Source organism: Balaenoptera physalus (genome assembly GCF_965194825.1).
Source record: "Balaenoptera physalus genome assembly, chromosome: 17".
Classification (NCBI taxonomy): Eukaryota; Metazoa; Chordata; class Mammalia; order Artiodactyla; family Balaenopteridae; genus Balaenoptera; species Balaenoptera physalus.
This window is the reverse complement of record NC_138895.1, coordinates 47,379,013-47,394,148: the sequence shown is the minus strand read 5'-3', so window position 1 is coordinate 47,394,148 and position 15,136 is coordinate 47,379,013. Positions and strand designations below refer to the sequence as shown.

The following is a 15,136-nucleotide window of genomic DNA, read 5'->3' as shown; positions in this document are numbered from 1 at the left end:
ACATTATGTTTCTGAATTCAGAGAAATCTTTTCTTAATCTGAAGGGAAACGGAGGAGTAGAAATTCATTAAAGCAGGTCACGATGGCCACTTGCTAAACCAAACAAAAGCAGTCAACCAACAAGCCTCAGTGAACACTTCTGAGACTGTAACATTGGTTTTCCACGTAACATTAGCAAGAAATTTAAACTTTTAAAGATTCTTACAGGAAACTGAGAACAATCATTCCTTACTTCTTACAGATAGCTGCACAGATTACATGTGTAAGGGACCAAGGAAAGGCCCAGGACCTTATTTCTAAGCTGCTTACCTTGTATGCTCCATAAGTAGCCATTGCACAGATCAGGATCATGAGAAGAGAATTGCCGATAGCAATGCACATGTCTGCAAAAAAGTTTTTTAAAAAAAGAAAGAAAATCAGTAGTAGCTCCACTGTTTTAACATATTTTAAAGTCACTCCTCAAAGGCATTTTGTTTATAAACCAATTATAGACAGGAACTTTATACTAAGTTAACCACCAGAGTTCCTTTGGAGTCTGAGTCAATGATTGTTAATGGAAGCAAAGTGCCTAAAAGATTTTCTCCCTAAATCACACATAGGTCTATACTAAATATATCTATAAATATATCTATGTATATGTATTTAAAAGTTTGGTCTTCTGGTCCACTGAATTATATATATAACAAATGAGGTATTCTTTTTCTTATCAGGACCTTTATGTCTCTTGTTTAGTCTAGAGCCTGCCAACCTCTCCAATCTCCTCTCATCTCATCCCACACTTTCTTACTGTAATCCAGCCACACCACTCAGTTCACTAAACACAGCCAAATCATCCCATGCCAGGGCCTCACATTTGCAGTTCCCACTGAACAGAAGTAATGTCGTTCATATTTTCACATGATTGGCTTCCGTCTTTTCTAATCATTCAGCTCAACACCTCCAAGATCTTCTGTGGCCATCCTAGCTAATGTGACCCTCCCCGTCATGCCCACGTGACTGCTGTATTTTCTTTACAGCATGTTTCACTATTATCTTGCTTATTCGTGTACTGTCTCTGCTAGAGGAACCTTCCTGAGGAAAAGGAGCTGCTGTGTCTCGTTCACTACTGCAACCTCAACACTGAGAAGGTGACAGATGCCACATGTGGGCGCTGAGCACTTGTACTGTGGTCAATCTGCATTGAGATGTGCCGTAAGACTGAAATGTACTCTACATTTCAAGGACTTAGTATCAAAAAAAAAAAAATCCCATTAATGATTTTTATACTGATTACAAGTTGAAATAATATTTGGGATATACTGAGTTAAATACATTATTAAAGTTAATCATCTGTTTGTTGTTACCTTTTTAAATGAGGCTACTAAGAAATTTAAAATTACTTGTGTGCTTGCATCATATCTTTGTTGAACAGAGCAGCTCTAGTACAAAGCCTGTTTCACAGTACGTACAAACTGAAGACTTATTCAAGAGGTCATGTTACCGTATCTTTAGGAGATTCTGATTAGAAGTACAGTATACCTGGGTTTCTGAAGGTAACGTGTAGGGTTATAATCAGGCTAAGAGAGTACAAAAACCCTTGCAGTAAAGTATCTGTATAGTGCTGACAGTTTCCAAGGCATTTTCACAGATACCTCATTGAGTCTTCATTACTCTGAGGCAGATGTTACGGTGCCCGGTGAATGGATTATGAAACCAGGGCTCAGAGGTTATGTAACTTGCTGAGATAGCATCTGCATCAAAAGGCTAAACTATGACTAATCCAGCTCTTATGACTCAAATCTTTGGCTCTCTCTACTATACTATGCTGCTTCTACTTAAGCTTTAAATACTGACCAAATGAACCAACCTAGGCTGCCACTTGCTACAGGTATTTCTCCAAAGGAAAGCATTCCAGTTCTAAAGCCACCCACACTATATCCTCAGCTTCAGAGATGAGAGGATATTTTAAGCAGGTTTACAAACAGAATCATAAGGTCAAAGTACTTTCTGTGTCAGATGTATATATATCAACAAAGACCATTTGCCACCTTAAAAAAAATGAAGCTTCCTTGAAATGGTCTCTAGATTTAATGCAGTACCTTTATAATAAAGCTGATGACTTTTACTAAAGGAGTAAAAATTTGATTCTCAAAAAAAAAAAGAAGGTTATAAGAGAATCAAGAGACAATTAATACTAGTCAGTACTTAAAAGAGCATGATTTCTCTCAGGATACATATATATTTTATAGTTGACTTTATAATTTTAATGCTAAATGAACTCACCTTCCCTTGTTATGAGGGAAGAGGTACCAACAAGGACATTTCATGTATGCCTCACAGTATTTTTGCCGGGCAAGTAACCTGCCCAAGGTTGCCCAGCTAGCAAGTGGTGGATGAGCTATTCTGCCCCAGAAGTCTAACTCCAGAGGCAATGCTCTTAGCCACCATGCTACCCAGCTGCGAAGGAGGTAAAGCAAATGCAGTAGTGGAGCTCAAAGTACTGGGAAACCAGAGAGCCTCGCTAAAAGGAGCTGGACATCCTTTATTATGTGCAAAGCCTATCAGAACTTGTAGTAATCTCTAAAACTTGAACTCAGGCAGAAGTTTATTATTTTCTTCTTTGTCTTACTTTGACGGTTTCCAAATTCTGTACAAGCCTATTTTATAATGAGAAAAAATTAGTTTTATAAAAGCTAGCCCATTACAGGATACTCTGACTCCCTCATGGATCTTAAGAGAAATAGACAGACAGATAAACAAGCAAACAAACAAATCCAAGGCTTTATTTAAAAATAAAAATATAATGGTTATATTAATATTTGTTATAATAAAATTTATATAAATTATCTTTTATATTAATATTAGGCATAGCAATAAAATCTTTATTAATATAAAATATTAATACAGAATAAAACTACAATCTTTAATAATTTTATGTCCTACTCTGGAAAAAAAAAGAAAACCACTCCAGAACTAAATCTCACATAATCATTAAAATTTTTTAAATTTCCATCTTTTTCAAAGAATATAAAACTCAGAAGAAATTTAAAAGGCACAAATAAAATGAAAGTCATAAAGTATCCTATCACCACTCACAATGAAACACCACAGAAAAAATGTTAATTTGAGATGAGGAAATTTTCAAAATTCTATTCCTATAAATGACTACACCAGCCACACTGAACAGACTGAATATATCACAAGCATGTCGAATAGCTTAGGTAGGATCAAAGCGTAAATCAAATAAAAACACAGAGCAGAGAAGATAAAACAGGTTAATGAACCTTGTATCTCCTAGCAGTCTAGAGCACAAGTCAGCTCCTCTGAAGTAGTGTGTAGCGTACCATGGTAAACATGAGTTACTCTGAGGAATTAAAATTCATTTCTTTTATAATTATGTCAACAGGCAAATGAGTAACTGGTCCTACTAACACTATAGGGATTTTTACAATCAGTAAAGTACTGGTCAGTGACAGGAATATCCTTTACTTATTCTTTGCACCGTAGCTCCACCAACCAAAGTCAGAGCACACAGCTGGCAAGTTGTTTCCTAAATTAAATTCCTGGCTTAATGACTCAGTTCTAATTTGAAAAGGTTCCAAAGAAAAGCTATACCACAGGCCACAAAGGCATAATTAGAAAGCATTTCCTGATACTTAGTCAATTAATCATTGAAATAGAATAGGCATATAAAGGAGTTCCCTGAAATGCCTTTGTTAAAATAATCTATTTCTAATTCTACTCTTCCTTAACATTTCTTGGGTTTGTGTCCTTCCCATAAAACTGGTAGCTAGATAGATTAACTAGCACCTGATTTGTGCTCCCACATCATACTTGCCTAGTCATAAGTCATTCTTATGGCTCAATTTTCGGCCATATTTTTGGCTCATGAAAGCAAACAGTATTTGGGGTATAGCTTCACCATTAAGTCTAGAAGAGAACTATTTTCAGATGAATTCACAGCAACAATATGAGCTACTGAGAGCAAAATACAAAAGCCCTCAACCCCTGCGGGGGTAAACACAAAACCCAGGTAAGTCCCTCCTATGGGGCCTCATGTTCTGAGGTTGAAAGCTTGGGGAAGATTAAGCATAAGGCACTAATTTTATTCCCCTAAAACAGAAGCAAAGCTCTAATATACTTTCTGTTATTTGTGTGGCAATTGTTTATAACTTTTTATTGAAGTAAATTCAGATAGAAGAGGGGTTTCTTGTAACTTGCTAATTTACAACTTTATTCTTAAACCCAAAATTTATTTCATGAATACTAAATAGGTGTGTAACATGGGATAAAAATGTGAGGCTGCAGAGATTAAGAGGACATAATCTTTGCTCTCAGATGCTTAGCGTCTACTAGGAAGGGATGGAAGAATTCAATAGCAGATAACAGATGACAAGCTAGGGGAGTTCAGAGGGGACAATATTTTCAGCCAAGAGGAACAAAAAAGAATTTATGGGAGGATGTGGTTATTTGGGCTGGGTCTTTTTTTCCCCTCATAAATTTTTTGTATTAAGATATAATTCACATTCTATAAAATGCACCCTTTAAAAAAGCATATATATAATTCAGCGGGTTTTTTAGTCACAAAGTTGCACAGCCATCACCACTAATTCCAGAATATTTTCATTCTCCCAAAATACCCCCTCTATATCCTTAGAAGTCACTCCCCCCTTTCCCCACCCCGCCCTCCAGCCTCTGGCAACCATTAACGTACTTTCCATCTCCTGTACATTTCATATAAATGGAATCATACAATATGCGGCCTTCTGTGTCTGGCTTATCTCATTTAGAATAATATTTTCAAGGTTCATACATGTTGTCAGGTGTTAAGATTTAAACTATAAATTACAAAGGATTAGTTAGTTAAGTAATATACGGAAAATGTCAAGTTCAGAGAATCTCTGTTAACTCCTCACTTTCTAAGATAAGGAAATTAGCTCCTGCCAGCTATTCCCATATTGAGAAATTTATACTGACATAATTAAGTCTCATAAAGGTTGTTTATACAAAAACAGAAAAACCTGGACTTCCGTGGTGGCGCAGTGGTTGGGAGTCTGCCTGCCAATGCAGGAGACACGGGTTCGAGCCCTGGTCTGGGAAGATCCCACATGCCGCGGAGCAACTAAGCCCATGCGCCACAACTACTGAGCCTGTGCTCTAGAACCCGCGAGCCACAACTACTGAGCCCGCGTGCCAAATCTACTGAAGCCCACGCACCTAGAGCCCGTGCTCTGCAACGAGAGAAGACACTGCAGTGAGAAGCCCGTGCACCGCAACGAAGAGTAGCCCCCACTCGCCGCAGCTAGAGAAAGCCCGCGCGCAGCAACGAAGACCCAACGCAGCCAAACATACGTACATAAATAAATAAATAAATAAATAAATAAAATTTTTTTAAAAAATAGAAAAACCAGTAAGGAGCATTTACATTTTTTGTAATTATGGTCACTGGGGAACGAAGATGTGTGACTAGACCTTAAGAGAAGGAAATAAATAAATTTAATAAAAAATATGCATGATCTATTTGGAACAATTTTGGAAACATTACCGATGGACACTAAAGAAGACTTGCACAATTGGAAAGGCATAAGTTTTAATTAGACTTTTTAAAGATTTCACATCTCTATAAACTTACTAAAAATCATGAAGTTGTATATTTAAAATGGGTAAGTTTTACAGCATACAAAGTATAGCGCAATAAAGTCATTTTTTAAAAAATGATGTACAAAATACAACATGTAAAGGTGTTGCTTCTCCCTAAGCTAATCAACAAATTTAATTAACAGTCAGAGATATACAGCAGTATTTCCTGACAACTGGACATGTGGTGCTCAAGCACAGAAGAAAAACACAAGCAAGAATAATTAGAAGATTTCTGACAAAGAAGGTAGGGTTAGCCCTACTATATACTACACATATTTGCAGGAGAGGTGGTGAATTGGCACCAAGCTTTCATTCCCACCTTTTAATGTGCCTTCCTATTCTGCAGAGGCTAGAAAGCTAAAATCTAAATTTCCCAGATTCCCTTGCAACTGGGTGCTGGAAGCATACAGGTTTTCCCAATTAGACGCAGACACATAACAAAGACTCTCTCTTCTGACCAAACACCTTAGGCTCTATCCTTGGCCCATTTAGTCAAGTTTTGGCAAGAATCCTACGGAGCTGGTATACCTCACTCTTGGTATACAATCACTCTGATATCTGGTCAAATTCCTTACTTTTCACCCTCAATAGCATATCACCCTGGTCTGCCTTTAGCAAGAATCCTGTTGAGTTATCTAGCAAGAACCCCCCTAGCCTTGATGTTTCCTCTTAGTGATTTTCCATTTGCTGACCTCCACCCTGCTCCTTGGCTATAATCCCCACTTGTCCTTTTTGGAGGGGGAATTGAGCTCGATTTTCTCCCGTACTGCAAGGCCCCCACTACAGTAGCCCATCTTGAATAAAGTCTTCCTTAACATCTTTATCAAGCATCTGAATAAATTTTTCATTAACACAGTAAAGTTGAAAAAGCAAGTCTCAGAAGAAGGCGTACTGTGTGAATCCACAATATAAAGTTCAAGCACGTGAAGCTTAAAACGATAGATCACTCAGTGATACAAATATACGTGGTAAGTTTATACAGAAAAGCAAAGGAATGATAAACAGTTCAGAAGAGTGGCAGCTATCTCCAAGATCAGAGGGGCTCTTTCTAAAGTTAAGGTAAAATTCAATTCCTCAAATCAAGTTGTGGCTGCACAAGTACTTACAGTACAATTACTCAGCTTATTTTATAAACAGTTTTACACTTATTCAATATTTAATAAGAGGTAACCCTATAAAGAATGAGGAACTCCAAATTATCGTTAATGAAAAAAGCAAGATAGGTGTTCACTATATAGGGAACTTTTCTGAAAGGTTTGAATTTTTTCAAAATAAAGATTTGAAGTAAAAAAAAAAAATGATCTTAATACTAAATCTATGTTAAATTGTAAATCACATCCTAATTTCAAAACCACTGAAATGCAAACAACAACAAAATGCATCATCAGAGAAGCAGCACTGGACACCTGTGCTAGTTTAGTTCCTGCTTAGTCGCTGGCAAACTCAAACAAGTAAGGAATTCTACAGGCTTAATGTATCTAATTTAAAAAAAGACATTTACTAGAGTGTTTTTTTTTTAAACGGTTTTCTTGTAGGCAAAGCGGGGAAATGTCCACCAAGTTTGGTTAAGTGGAACATCCGGATACGGAGGTGAATGATTCTACCAGATGTCTTCCGTTTGTCTTTCCAAACCCACTCTCACCATCCAGTTATCTGCCCTAGCAGGCACACCGGTATGGGCCATCAACAGGGCTCCCTTAGCCTGTGGTGTTAGTTGAGTTCACTCAATGAGGAGTCCAGACAAGGGATCAGAGAGAGGAAGAGGCAGCCCCCTGCTGTGAGGCTGCCTCGGGTTGGCCCTGGACCAAAAAGGTAGCTTTGCTCCTTATAAGGAGTTCAACTCTGTATGACTCTCATTCCCAGCTCTAGTAGCCACTGCCTCCCATCTCTCCTTCAGATCGAGGGATGGTAACAGCTGGTCTTGATTAAGCAAATTACTTCACCATCCCTAGTGGTCTTCTTACACCTCCATCTTTGTAAAAAGATCTTGAAAATAAATATCCATTGAATTATCCTTGTAAAAAAATAAGATGTAGTCAAGGTGTAGAATATGTAACCTTTTGAGCCATGTGACTTAAAAGATAAAGAGATGGGACTTCCCTGGTGGTCCAGGGATTAAGACTCTGTGCTCCCAATGCAGGGGGCCCGGGTTCGATCCCTGGTCAGCGAACTAGATCCCGACTGCCGCAACTAAAAGAGCCCACATGCCACGACAAAGACCTGGCGAAGCCAAATAAATAAATATTAAAAAAAAAAAAAGAAAAAAGAAAAAAAGCTAAAGAGATGACAGGATGGAAGGATGGGAGGGTAGAGGGATGAAAATAAAGGGCCAGGATGGTCCTGTGGCTCCGCTCTCCCGGCTGATGCATATGTATGTCTATTTCCTCAAGACATGGGCACGTCACGCACAAGTGGACAAGCTCTGCAGACCAAGTGCCCTGCTGGTTTGAGGGTATGTGAACAGACAGCAGGTAGGCAGCCTGGGCCTTTCCCAATGTGGTGCCAAGAGCCATGTGGAAAGCCTCAGCCGATCTTCTTTTCCCTTCTATTTCTTAGTTTGCATTACCAAAACTTTCAAACATACACAGAAGTATAATGAATCTCCAGCACCCATTTTGTTTGGATTGTTTCATCTCTTCACTTCTGTCCATTCTACCACTGGTGGAAATCTGGATTATTTCCAGTTTTTGGCTATTATGAATAAAGCGACTGTGGCCATTTTTATACATGGCTAATGATGGACACAAGCATTCATTACTGTAGGGTACATACCTAGGAGTGAAACTGCCGGGTCATAGGGTGGATGTATATCTATATAGCTTTAGTTTTCCCAGAGTGGTTGAACGATTTACACTCCCAGCTGTAGCTTGAGAAATCCAGTGGTTCCAAAGCCGTATCAACAGGTGGCATTGTCAGTTCTGTTCAATGTTGCCATTTTGAAGGGGTGGAGTGATTCACTACTGTGCTTATAATTTGCATTTCTTTTACAACTAATAATGTGGAGAATATTTTCATGTGCTTATTGGTCATATGGATATCTTCTTTGATGAAGTTATCTGTTTTTCTCTTCTTGATTTCACCCAGAACCAATGACTATAAAGACTATCCTTTCTCCAATAAATGTAGTAGTGTTTTTATCCTAAACCAGGTTCCTATATACAGTAAACAAATTCTTCATTATTTTTATGGCCATTTCCTCCCCAGGGCAGGTGAATAAAGTAAGTTTGGCTTGAAAGACAATTTTGCTGCAAAATGAATCAGAAATTAATCTGGATGATCTGTTTGGCATTATGTTTGGCTCTGACACTTCCTGTGACAGTTCCTTGCCAATCCATTACAATTTCACAAATAAAATTTCATGAAGTCTACTTATTTGAATTTTACCTGTTTTTCTTTGCCCCCTCACGTCCTTTTTCCATTCCAGAATCTAATCCAGGGTCTTGTACTGCATGTAGTTGTATCTCCTTTGTTTCCTCCAATCTATGACAGTTCCCAGTCTTTCCTAGCATAGTCAATTTTTGATTACATAAATGTTTATTTGTAAATTATAAATATATATTTAAAATTTTTGTATATAAAATATGTAAAAATACAAATGTTGAAGAGATAGGTGTTTTTAAAAAGAGAACTCTTTATATTTTTTTCTTTATCCCAGTGGATTCTCCTATATGCCCCATTTTAGTATAAATCATAGGGATCTGACTTTCTTCTACCAGATCATTTTAGGAAAAGATCACATGGAAAAGTGAGATACACTCCTGCTCTGTCCTTCTGGATAAAACCTTGAGATGACTACCACCACTCCAAAAAGATATCAACTTAAAACTTCTATATACTGGGAATTCCCTGGAGGTCCAGTGGTTAGGGTTCCGCGCTTTCACTGCCGAGGGCGCGGGTTCTATCCCTGGTCAGGGAACTAAAATCCCGCAAGCCGCAAAAAACAAAACAAAACAAAAAAATTGTTATATACCATAATTTTCAAGCACAATTCAAAGCAATTGATTGTACCCATTTCAAGGACTATCTAGTTGTATCCTCATGTATGTTAAATATAGAAAGGTTTGTCAGCCATGATGATCTTTGACCTACAAAGTTCTTTTTAAAAAGAGATCAAAACATACGAAAGGAAAATGTAAGAGGAAAGTTAAAAAAAGATTCACTCACGTGAATGAATATTCATCCTTCTGTATCTTTTTAACCATGCAATTTAAATGATCAATAGATAGTCCTAAAAGTAATTACAAACTATTCATTCACTTCTTTCAAATATATGAAATATCTGAGAAACTGCAAATGCACTGGAATTAATATCCAGGTCATTACAAAACATTTACTATTGTAAAGTCTTGAGTACCAGCAAGCCTTTGAAGTCAGGTAAATTAAGCCTATACTGTTAGACAGGTCACCACCTAGCTTAATCTCCAGCAATTAGAAAAAGGCAGGCAGTGTGACTATTTGATTCAGATACAACTGTATCTGAATCATTTAAAACTTCTTTGCTAACCTCAATTACTTAGAAAGGGAATCCTGCTACTGGAAACAGTGAAAGATAACTTATTTTTAAATGTCAATCAAACACTGTATTTATAGATTATATAGTCTTTTAACTCAGGGGAAGGAAGGCAGAGAGATATTAATTTAATATTAATGGAATTCATTATCTTTCTGGAGGAATTCATCAGGGTAACAGGGTTATTCAGAACAGAGAGAAAGAGCAGTGTTACAGCAGAAGTCACGTCTCAGTCTGACAAGGTCCCAAACCCCAGGATGATACAATGTCTTGGTATCTACTAGAAGCAATGGTGGTAGGAGATGATGGACATAAAGCATCTCCTGGCTTTGCATTTACTTCACTTCCAGCTTTTCTCAGGCTCCTCCTCCTGACCTCTAATGTCAGGGCTCCTTCAGGAAAAGTCTTTACTATCTCCCTAACGTAAATACCATTTTGAAGCTTATGTCCTCAAATTTACCTCGGCCCAGATGTCTGGTTCACATATCAAACTACCTTTTTTATCTCTCCACTTTAATATATCTAAGTAAGAACAGTTAGTGAAACAGTGAAATACATTGAGCCCTTATTATGGGCCACACCCCATTCGAAACATTTTTCATACACTAACATATTTAATCACAACAATCCCACGAGGTAGATACTACGATCACCCCTATATTCAGAGGGGGAAACTAAGCCACACAAACATCAGTAACTAGCCCAATGTTATCACATTTCACACATGGCAGGGTCAGGTTTCAAACTACGGTCTCTGGCTTCAGAGCCACACTCCTAACAACTATGCTAAGCCACTTAAATCAGTCGAGTTTTCTCCAAGGTGTGTTCCCATCTCCTGACCCTAGACTCTCTCACCCTGTGGGAGGCATGCAGTCTTAGCCGGAGGTAACTACTGGAGGAGACAGTATGTCTCTCACAGAAAGCAAAGCCCTTACCCTTGACTTGGAATGCACTTTGTTCCAGGCCTGAGGAATGTAAAAGAGATTAACAAAACTATCTCAAGCCAGGAGACCTCAGGGAACTGAAGAGTCCTGGTTGTTCCTTATGGCTGGGGGCTGTGTGCGCCTGGTTAAGGGAAGATAATGTTCAAGGATGGTCGTTGTAAACTTGCTGACGTCCATGGTGGTGACTGAACTGAGATGGTAAGCAATTCTATGGGTTCATTGTCTAATAATGAGTTCCTCTTCTGTCTATATTAGATTCAGTAAATTCTAAATAAAGTGCCTTGCAACCATCAGTTGTCTTGGTCCTCCCGATCCCATATTCCCGGTGCTATTCAGTCCCTTACCCCTCTCCGTCGGGACCTGGAAGACCCCCTGCGGTGGCTGGACCGTTGCACGCCCCAGTAAGGATGCAGACCATATATACTCAAGTTGAAAAGTAGGAGTCATCTTTGATTCCTCCCTTTCCCTCACTGCCCATACCAGGAAGTTCTGTCAATCCCACCTCCAAACCCACCCTCTTCCCCATCCCCAGAGTAGCCTGGATCGCAGAGAAACACCCCCCAAACCAGTCTCCAGGCCTTTGTACTCACACACCCAGTCCCCTAAATGCATCCTCTACTCAGCAACAAAAGGGATCTACTGAAAACACATACCAGTTCATAACCGCGGAATTACTGAAAACCACTGAATGGTTTTCTCACTCCCGAGAATAAATTTCACAAGTCTCACCATGTCTGCTGAATGCTCCTACTCATTCCCTAAAACTGCATCTTCAGCCCCTCTCCACCTTACTCACTTTGCTCCAGACACTTTTTTTTTTTTTTAAATGCACTGAAAGCTCTGCGAAGCCAATGAAAAATAAATTTGCGTGACCTTTTGTTTGGGACTGTGCACAGTACTGCCCCTTTCAGTTAGCATGGACACAGCCTGACTTCAGTTATATGATGTTTAGGTTTCCATGACCTTAGAGCTGGGGGCCTAGCCTCCTTTCTGCATACCCCACATCCACATCCCTGTGTATATTTCTATATATCTGGAAAAAGCAACAAAATAATCATCAAAAGGATTTCTAGAATGGAGAATGATCACCTCCTAGAAGAATGGTAAATACTGAAACATAATAGAAGACACAATAAGACTTGTAATATCATTTGACCCTTCCTTCCTGCCACTGACTCCCTCTCCTCCCAAAAAGGCCAAAAGTCCCAGCGTAAAAATATTATGGCAAAGAAACAATTTTAAAAAATGGCTAAGTTAACATTAAGATGAAAAAAAGAAAGACTAAAGAAATTTTAATGAGACTCTTACACTTAGAACAGAGGCAGAATACATGTAGCACATAAATATTTGTTGTTCTGACTTGTAATGATGGGAAGAGAGTTAAGTATCAGTTCAAATGGGCCCATGAATCAATATTTGTAATTGAATAGGAAGAACTGGCAGCTGGATTCCCTGCCCTTGAAAATACCAAAATATCTACAATAGTTGTCTGATGTACTTACTGGCATCGTCCATGAACTCAAAGTCACCTCCGAGTTCAGAACTTGAAAAGTGATACTGATCTGGATCAGCCAGGGCGCTCAACAGAATCAGCAGTACCACGGCATTGATGATCTGCAAGAAAGAAAAAAATCGAAGTAACCCCAGTATATGGTCCTTATAATAGAACATTACATTGACCACATGGAGTTTAACTTCAACAGCTGGTGGCCTTTCAACACGAAGCCCCACCCACTGAGGGAGCAGGCAAACATTTCCTTTTTTAAAAAGAAATTTATTTATTTATGGCTGCATTGGGTCTTCGTTGCTGCGCGCAGGCTTTCTCTAGCTGCGGCGAGCGGGGGCTACTCTTTGTTGCGGTGCGCGGGCTTCTCATTGCGGTGGCTTCTCTTGTTGTGGAGTATGAGCTCTAGGAGCGCGGGCTTCAGTAGTTGTGCCTCACGGGCTCAGTAGTTGTGGCTCGTGGGCTCAGTGGTTGTGGCTCATGGACTCTAGAGCGCAGTCTCAGTAGTTGTGGCACGCGGGCTCAGTAGTTGTGGCTCGCAGGCTCTAGAGCACACGCTCAGTAGTTGTGGTGCACGGGATTAGTTGCTCCGCAGCATGTGGGATCTTCCCGGACCAGGGCTCGAACCCGTGTCCCCTGCATTGGCAGGCAGATTCTCAACCACTGCGCCACCAGGGAAGCCCCAGGCAAACGTTTCTGAGGCAGAGACACTGCCAGCCCATTCATGCAGCCAAGGGCACATGGCTTGGCGTGCAGTTGGCTCTCACCTCACTGTGCCCTGGGGCCGGGCACCCTGGAGCAGTGAACAAACATGCAGCAGCGCGGACGCCAGTGGTCGGAAAAACTCTCCAGCTAGCCACGCACACGCGAACGAGTTTGTTCAGGCGACCAAACATTTTTCACGGGTTCAAACAATAAGAACTTTGAGCCCATCCAGGAAGCAGTGTCGGAGAGAATGAGTGCAAAGCTACTTAGTGGCAGACCCTTACTTCTGCAGGAGCACAGGCGAGCCGCTTTCTATCCCAGGCCCCCATTTCTGTCTCCTAGAAGCGGCTGAATATATTTCTCTCGGGAACTTCAAACTCAGCCCGTCAAAGCGGAAACCATCTTCCTTAACACCTCCCACCTCTGCTCCTCCTTTCCTGTTCTCTGTCTTACAAAACAGCATCGCCATTAATAATTAAAAGTGGAAAACACGCAGGCACTGCACTAAGTGCTTTATGTGGAATTTCTCTCTTAAGCCCTCCAATAACCTAATGAAGTAGGTGCAAAATTATCCCTGTTTTGTAAATGAGAAAACTGAGGCTCAGGGGTTAAGAACGCGGCCCAAGATCAGGCAAATAACAAACTGTAGAAACGGGATTGGGATCCAGGAATATCAATTCCAAAACCTAATCTCTTAAAGTCTCCTGTTCTTCCTCAAAAACTGATTATCTTCGGGCTTCCCATCTTCCTTTTCCCTTACATCCAACCAAGTGCGAGATTCTGACAATTCCACTGCTGCATTTCTATTTCCTTTACTCTTCCTAACCGCCCGTGCTGCTTATAGACACATGGACCAACTGTGACGGGGCTAGAGGTGTGGGGGGCAGGTTTTCTAGAGTTTGGTGAGGCTCGGCTGAGACTGGGTTGTTATTTCTCCTTTGCTCTAAGCTGAGAAACTTGTGATAGAGCTCTATGTTTCACTCTTGTCAAAACTGAGAGAAAGATGAATAACCTTCATCTTTTATATAGAGAAAATTCTTTTACTAACAACAGTAACTAAAGGCATTTCCTACTATAAAAATCATATTCGGAAATACCTGCTTACAGAAGAGGTTCAAATGCGGAGTCAGGTTATTCCTTTTACAAAATACCCACTCTAGAATCCATTTTGAAATGGCAATCCCAAGTGGTTGTTTCTTTGATTGTGGTAGAATTTGGAATGACCTTTTTTTCTTCCTCTATTTTCCAAACTGTCTAATATGGTCTGATTGCGTTTTGAAGTTATAATAATGAGAATGGCAATTTTCCAGAGCATACACATATATTACTAATTTAAATAGATACCACAAGCTTGTGGTTAAAACTTTTTTTTTGATTAATTAATTAATTAATTTATTTTTGGCTGTGTTGGGTCTTCGTTTCTGTGCGAGGGCTTTCTCCAGTTGCGGCAAGCGGGGGCCACTCTTCATCACGGTGCGCGGGCCTCTCACTGTCGCGGCCTCTCCTGTTGCAGAGCACAGGCTCCAGACGCGCAGGCTCAGTAGTTGTAGCTCATGGGCCCAGCTGCTCCGCGGCATGTGGGATCCTCCCAGACCAGGGCTCGACCCGTGTCCCCTGCATTGGCAGGCGGACTCTCAACCACTGCGCCACCAGGGAAGCCCTAAAACTTTTTTTAGGTTCAGAAAGGTATATAGTGAAAACTGAGTCTCCCTCCTATTCCTATCTGACGGTCACCCTCCCCACAGTGGCTACTAGAACTGCCAGTTTCTTGTTTCTCTCCAAAGAGCCGAGAAACTTCCCAGCACATTTTAAAGAGAGTATGATTAGCAAAACTGGAGTTGAAGAAAATCTTTC

The 15,136-nt window shown here is 40.0% G+C and overlaps 1 protein-coding gene and 1 long non-coding RNA gene across 3 annotated transcripts in view; one reads left to right on the top strand and one right to left on the bottom strand.

The window, feature by feature from the left end:
* The window catches only part of LOC309646452, a 333,740-nt gene that overhangs the window by 92,050 nt on the left and 226,554 nt on the right, over positions 1 to 15,136 (top strand). The window lies entirely within an intron of this gene.
* The window catches only part of LAPTM4B (lysosomal protein transmembrane 4 beta), a 67,480-nt gene that overhangs the window by 28,032 nt on the left and 24,312 nt on the right, over positions 1 to 15,136 (bottom strand). For both annotated transcript variants that reach the window (XM_082432788.1, XM_082432787.1), the window contains exons 2-3: positions 12,576 to 12,687; positions 310 to 383 (exon numbers count right to left, since the gene is read on the bottom strand). In XM_082432788.1, the coding sequence (XP_082288914.1) occupies positions 310 to 383; positions 12,576 to 12,687 (186 nt within the window). The remainder of the gene's footprint in view (positions 1 to 309; positions 384 to 12,575; positions 12,688 to 15,136) is intronic.